The 6,956-nt window shown below is 53.8% G+C and overlaps 3 protein-coding genes across 3 annotated transcripts; all 3 read right to left on the minus strand.

Annotated features, from left to right (window-relative positions):
- Positions 1-2,419: 2,419 nt before the first annotated feature.
- Positions 2,420-2,839, minus strand: SLS55_003466 (uncharacterized protein; the record flags this gene model as incomplete). The annotated part of the gene is made up of 1 exon (XM_066774941.1): positions 2,420-2,839. The coding sequence occupies one exon, from the start codon at positions 2,837-2,839 to the stop codon at positions 2,420-2,422; it is 420 nt and encodes a 139-aa protein (XP_066635060.1).
- A 528-nt stretch (positions 2,840-3,367) lies between these two features.
- Positions 3,368-4,903, minus strand: SLS55_003467 (uncharacterized protein; the record flags this gene model as incomplete). The annotated part of the gene is made up of 3 exons (XM_066774942.1): positions 3,368-4,135; positions 4,265-4,398; positions 4,477-4,903. 3 exons carry the CDS (start codon positions 4,901-4,903, stop codon positions 3,368-3,370), a joined length of 1,329 nt encoding a protein of 442 aa, XP_066635061.1.
- A 1,025-nt stretch (positions 4,904-5,928) lies between these two features.
- On the minus strand, positions 5,929-6,956 carry SLS55_003468 (uncharacterized protein; the record flags this gene model as incomplete). Its single annotated transcript, XM_066774943.1, has 3 exons — positions 5,929-6,519; positions 6,592-6,717; positions 6,783-6,956. 3 exons carry the CDS (start codon positions 6,954-6,956, stop codon positions 5,929-5,931), a joined length of 891 nt encoding a protein of 296 aa, XP_066635062.1.

Here is a 6,956-nt window from a genome sequence, read left to right on the forward strand (position 1 = left end):
TCCGTCTCTGGGGTAAGCTTCCATCCCTATCTTCGATTCATGACAAATCTTTCCCCGCCAGTAAGTGAATGCAAGACAAAGAAAGAGAGAGAGCCCAATCATTTAACCTCCATTATCCACCATCCCCACCACCGTCCGCTGATAACGACCACCCAATCACGCATCTCGAGCCCACCGCTGTTGGCCGCTACGACACTGCCGCCGTCACCGCCCGCGCGCGCTCGACCGCACCGTCTCGCTGCTGCACGCATGACACCTCCGGCCTCAGCGCCGCCATCATCTCCCCGCATGGCGCCAATGGCCGCGACGCGTACTGCGCGAAATACGGCAGCAACGCGACGACGTCCTACCAATCGGCGGAGGCGAAAGCGGGGAGTAGGCGGTGGAGCGAGTTGGCAGGGGGTATGTGATTGCAATGTTTGATGATGTACTGCAGAATAAGCCGATGGTTCATGGGGCGGGAACGGTTGTATTGGCAGGTAGTGTCAGGAAAAGACCAAACTCAAGATGGAGCTCCGTCCAGATGTTTCACGACGGACTTTAAATCGGCATGCAAAGTGCGAATGGAAATGTGAGCGTCGCTGTCAGCGAAGCCAAGTCAATTTCTACTGCTCAAGACTGTTCGCCAAGCCAATGTGTTGGAATTTGGGGTGTTTGGTGAGGTGATGTTGTATTAGCATAAGGAGCGGAGGGTAGGCGACCCGGGGGCCGCCTATATACCCTGCTCCTCGCTGATTAAGCTATTCTGCTTATATTGCACGAGCAATGTCCACGAGAAATGTCCAGATATTCGACGTCGAATAATCTCCGCATATTGGACGAATAATGTCCGCATACTGGACAGATCGGCGGGGCTCCCATAAGATTGGACGCTGCGCATTGACAACAACCCCAGGTAGATGAAAAGTTATGGGTTTCAAGCGAGCAGCCACAGAACGTACTTACTTTTTGCTCCTTCCGATCTGTTGTTTTCTTGCTTGAGCTTAGAAGCAATTGGACACGTTGAAAGGCCGATATGTCCTCGGCTTGAGAAGCCCTGGTCTTCCCAGGCCTATCTTGGACTTGACCTGTTGTCCTTCTTACTTCGGAGGTGCCAAAGGACATATGGCATTCCGGACTTTGCAAAAATGTCAGTCGTTGACCGTAACAGTCTGTGGAGTGGGCTCGTCTTTGATGCTTGTGTCTATAGTGGAGGTAGGTACGTACCAGACGAAGGTCGATTGACTGCTTAGATGATACTCAAAAGGGTGTCGGCAAGTTGGCCGCGGGCAATGTCCCGCTTCAATGCCAGATGCCGTAACCACGATGGATATGCCCACTTTTGAACCAGGAAAGCTCGCTCCGTTCCAGTTGTCCTTCCCCAGAACCTGTCTTGTTCGAAGATTGTGAAGGATGTAAGCCCCACATTCCACGTGCGCTTCTCCAGGAAGATTGCGGAATGCCCCACATAAGCTCCGCTGGAACACCTGTCTCAACATCAGTGGAAGCCAAAAGAGGAGTTCTTCGGAATCTCTTCTACTTCATAGTCCTGAAAGAAAATGTAAGGGAGATAATGAGTCCGACCCAGCGCATCCAGGAAGCTGATGCTGTCATTTGCCAATAGCCTTGGCAGACGAAACAAAGTAATTGAATGTCGTAATATAGCAACAATTTGCAGAAGCACTGGAGTCAGGGCCCTAATATCCAATGTGAGCTTCATCTGATACTCATGCGCAAGTGGCAAGTAGCTTACTTAAGATATACCCAGAAACATCGCAGAGCATCAATCAGTCTATAGCCGGATGTCAACAAAACGAAATGCGGCGGGTGGGAAGGCTCTTACAAAAGGGGAGCCACACCAACTGCTTTCATGCTGATACTCATGCAAGATGAGAAGCTTTGGCGTGAACGGGCAAGCTGTTGTCGACTGCTGGCTCCTCCAATGGACGCATCCCCGCTCTCGGCACAATTGCTAATAAATGAACTTCCCTTCGCAACCGCATGCGGCAATTCTTCACGTATCGACTTTCCCAACTGTTGTATTTTGCTTTCCATGGATAACTCGAAGTTGGTGAGGGCAGCTTTGAGGAGGCACTCCGAATTTTGTGACCCTTTCGACAGAGAATCTATTGACGACTGCATATGCCGGCCTTGGGCCAGTAAGGATGATTGAGCAGAGCTATCTGGAATGAGAACTTGAACGTATCGGAAAAGTATAGTTGCGACATACCAAACCAACTGCCGGAGAGAATCTCTCGTGTCAGTGACTTCCGATCCCACGTCTCGGACATGGATCTCAACATTGTTGAAACCTGCTTTCTGTTCTGAAACAAGATTCTGGAGAATATTTTGCATTGCGATGCTCTCCTTGTTCAAGCCCGTTGCTGCTTCGCTACAAAGGTAAGCAATAACGAAAATTTCTTGACGCGCAGGGCGTTTCTTACATCAAATGAGTCTGAAGCACAAGAACAGCACTAACAACCTCCGATGAGAGTGCGGACCGCAAATCTTTCACGTCTTTCGAGTTGACCAAGGCCCACTGCATCTTTCGGAACAAAGTGGAGAGCTGGTTCATGTGCCCATTCTTGCCCAGGGAGGACTCATACTTCGACTTTCTCTGGAACAGTCGTCCCAGAGATTTTTCGCAAAGACTCAAGGCTTGACCAAGTTCGGCAGGTGTTGCTTGCACCGGATCATGTTCTAGTCGGCGGAGGTGTTCAAAGCTGGCCTTTAGAGCAGTCGCATACCCCTCTGCGTCCTGGTATTCTTCGACGGCGCCGCCAGAGTCCTGGAGAGCTTTTGCACACTTGACGAGAACGTCGGCAATGGCGATACAATCGCCCACGCCGACAGGGGCCATCGCCCCAGCCGGATGCTTCAGGGAGATTGAGATGGGTGCTGAACAAGAGGAAAAGTCTTTGTTGCGTTCTAAACCGTGAGGCTGGGGAAACGGTCTCACTGATTGCTTTAAGAGTCATTTTTTCCCAGACACGTCGGAACGGCCTTGACTCTGCCTCATGCGCGCATTGTCAGTGAGTGGTTGGGACAAATCTGTTTCATCCAATAACGGTCCCATACGTGGAAAGAATTAAAAGCTGTGCAACGAAAAGCAGTGCGGGGCTGGGCTGGAGTGGGGCTGTGCTGGGACCGTTTCGTCCAATAGCACCTCTGCTGACAGTAGCAGTTCCCAGCAGGTAAACAAGGCTGAACCAGCCAGCAGTGTCACTGTTGATTGGTGCTTGGTGGGGTAGAGCCTTGCTGTCCCATTTTGTGTTGGCAACTCGTGAAAGATAGATAGGATATTATATTACCATTTCCTGGTAAACAGTACAAGTGTGATGATACAGTCTAGTCTAGTCTATAGTCATGTCTCATAAGAAAACTTCCCTCAGCACAGAACCCAAGTCCCTGTCACGGAGACCAAAGACGTGAAAAGCGCAGCAAGTACAACGACCCGGTCAACCGCAACAGCCTTGACACCCCACGAATCGTCATCACCACCATCCCCATCCCCATCCTTATCGCCATCATCCGACGACGAGCCGTCCTTCGCATCCTCCGCGCACCCGCCATCATCCACGTCCTCCTTCAACTCCAACACCTGCGGGTTGAGGTTATAGATGCCATCCGGACAGTCCGACGAGACCTCCCTGCCGCCCTTCGCGACGGCGATCAAGCCGCCGTCCTTGTCCCGCACCTCGACGCACTGCCTGCCCTCCTTCAACCCCGTAAAATTCCCAAAGTTCAGCCCGCCCCCCAGCCCCGTCCCACTGCCCAACTCCTTCCCAGCGCTGAAGCCGTGCACCGTCCACCCGGCGTCCGCATCGTCCTCGCCCACGACGACGGCCCACGTCGCGACGTCGACGGCGACCTCGTACCCCGCGGCCTTCTCGTGGTGCAGGTCGCCGTCGTCCTCGTCGGCGCACGCGGTGCTCGCGAGGATGGGCTTGAACCACAGGGCGCCGGTGGCGGAGGAGTTGGTGACCGGCGCCATCTTGTCGGCGGTGGCGCCCGCCTTGAAGGCCGCGGCGAAGGAGCCGAGCAATGGCTGGATGCCCGCGTGCGACGCGTCGTCGTTGGCGTAGACGCGCATCTGCGTCGTGTTGTCCTGCTCCGGCCAGATGTTGCCGATGTAGTGGCTTTCCGGGCCGTCGTTCTGTTGCGTTGTTTGTCAGCGATCGTCGTTGTTAGTGCCTTTTGGGGTCAGTTGGTTGCGGGGGGCCCCGTTGGGGGCCGGGAGAAAGGAGATGAGACGGGGGTGATCGGGGAGGGGTGGGGGCCTTACCCATGTGAGGATCTGGGTGAACTCGGGCTGGTCGGGCATGTTGAGGATGTTTTGGATGCGCAGCGGGAGGTTTTCCTCGCCGGCGCGGTAGATGTTGGCGCCGTAGGAGTTCTTGTACTGCAGCATGCTCAAGCCTGGAGGGTTGTCGCAAAGTCAGTAAGGGAAGGCGAGAGAAGAAAAAATGTTTCGGAGGCGGCGGATTGGGTGCCTACCGATCATGTACGCCTTGTCTCTTTCTTGAGTCCAATCAGGCTTCTCATCGACTGCAACAAGTGCCGGCGTGCTTTCCTGTCCTCTTGCCGGCCATGTCGACTCCCAGCTAAACAGACCGGCGATCATGAAGCCCCATTCGTCCCACCATCCATCGGAGCCCTGGAGGGCCATCAGGTCGGCGAAATCGGGTATGAAGTATATGTTGCGCGCCCACTTGTCGCGCCACTGGCTCCAGTCGTGTTGTCCGAAAGTACCACTGCCGTAAGTGCTGATAACAGGATATCCATCGGATCCGCGGTAGTACGCGGCGTGGCCCAGGAAATCCGTCAGTATTGAGTCGAAGTCCGACAGGTTCTTCGGTGCCCAGAGATCCATGCTGATGAAGCACTTGAAGTCCGGGTGGTTTGCGGCCGCGTAGTCGAACATTGTGCTGAGCAGTGGGCGAGTCTCGGGACCGAGAGGGTTTCCCATATTGATCACGAAGCCATCGAGGCCCATTGCCGCCGCGTCGTCGACATCTTTTCTTATGTGATCCTCGAATATTGTTCCGACCTGGATTTTCGATAAGCGTTTGCTACGAGCAGCGCCTTCGACCTGAACGAACCATGTAATGAGCGAATACACCTTTGGGTCCGGCCGCAGCCGCTTTGCCGGCGTATAGCAGACCGGCTATAGCGGTGGGTAGGCACCGTGTTAACCGCATCGTGTAGTCCAGAAAATAATTGGGAACTTTAGAGAAAGAACCTAGCAAAATAAAGAAGGACTGTGGGAACGGCAGCTCTCTCTTCCGCGCGCCACCGCGGGCCCGTTTCCGTTTTAACAAAAACGAGGGCGATGGACACCGCTCCTGCGAACCGTGGTGGATCCTGCAGGATTCGCTAGAGCCACTTCTCGTATCGTTCGTGAAGAATCCACACTCCAGGTCTGGAATCCAACAACACGGGATCCCGGTGGCGTTCAGCACACCCCTTTTGCGTGCCTTATCACAGCAGATTTGTTCGACGCGCTACCGTGCGCGGCTAGGCGTAAGACCCTGCCTTGCGATAACGCCTATATTTAGCTGCTGTGCACCTTCCACAGCTGCCGTGATTGGTGGTTAGCCGAGGATGATGTGACGTCGTATTTGACCTTGGCTGCAGAACGCCTCTGACGTTGAACACGATCGACAGAAATCTCCTGTTCGAGTATCGGGTACCTGAAATCTTGAATATGGTTCCTGCCATGCCTTATAACGCCAACTGCAATTCAATGTCATCACTCATCTCGAAATCATGCGCATGGTACAGTGTGGTTTTCAATGCGATTGAAGCCTCGAAGAATGTTTTGATTCCTGCATATGAATATGGACAGGCCAGGCGAGGAATGCAAACAATGCTTGATCTTCGCAAGAAGGATAAGGAAGCACCGGCGGCCTTGCCCAATCATTTTTTAAAGCTCTCAATGCTTAGTAATTACTTCCTGGTCGGTGCAGTAGGGTTTTCCTCGGCGCAGTCGCTTTCCTTGGCTTCGCCATTGGTATCCGCGTTGTTGGAGGTATGCTTATTGCTGGAAATTCCATCGTTGTTAGCAGTGTTTCTAGAAGCCTCGTTGCTGGAAGAGCCGTCGGTGGAAGCATCTCCGTTGTTGGATGCGCTGGTGGTGCGAATGTCGTTGGAGGTACTAACATTGTCTGAGGTCTTGGCATCATCGGAAGAAGTGCTCTTGATGCCGGAGCTGGTGGAGTTGCCCATGGACAGGGCATCGGTGGAGACGATGTTCGTGATGTTGCCGTAAGGCGAGTCGGTCTTCGCAGTGGCCAGGTGGTAGGCGGCAATAGCGCGACGGAAATGGGTGTCAACCTGGTTCTTCTGGTTGGCAGCTTCGTCCGCGTAGGAGCTGTTGGCCGGGAACAGGCCGATCATGTTGAACATCCACGCATCGACGACGCCGCCGACCTCGCGCACGGAAGCGGGCACACGGAATTCGTTTTGGCTATCCATGGTGATGAAGTTGCTTGCGGAGCTGCCGAGTCCGTCCATAAGCTCGAACATGGCTTGGGCGAGCTGTTTCGGTCCGTACGTTAGCAGTGTTCGGCCACGTCGTAGTGAGAGGTGGAGGTGTAGGATAAAACATACGTAGGAGTAGGCCTCGTAGACCAACTGAACGTCTTGGCTTTCCTCGGTGAGAGTTTTGGTGCCAACGATAAGCTGAATGTTGGACAGAACAGCCTCATACATATCGTCTATCTCCTCGAAGACATCCTGATCGAATTGTGTTAGTCAGCCTGTACAAAGCCCGCCGAAAAAGGTGAAGTGTATATCCGTACTTGCATCGGACCGGCGTTCATGGTGGAGTTGATCGCCAGAACAAGATCCTTGATGTCAAAGGCCTGACGGGCCAACGAATTGCCCGTGTCTTGCAGGTTTGCTGGGCTCATCGTGGCCAACACAGTTCCGCCGATCAGGCCGATCGCGGTGGCAATAGTCGTAGCGAACTTCAT

The sequence above is a fragment of the Diplodia seriata genome, assembly GCF_021436955.1.
Source record: "Diplodia seriata strain FDS-637 chromosome Unknown scaffold_3, whole genome shotgun sequence".
NCBI lineage: Eukaryota > Fungi > Ascomycota > Dothideomycetes > Botryosphaeriales > Botryosphaeriaceae > Diplodia > Diplodia seriata.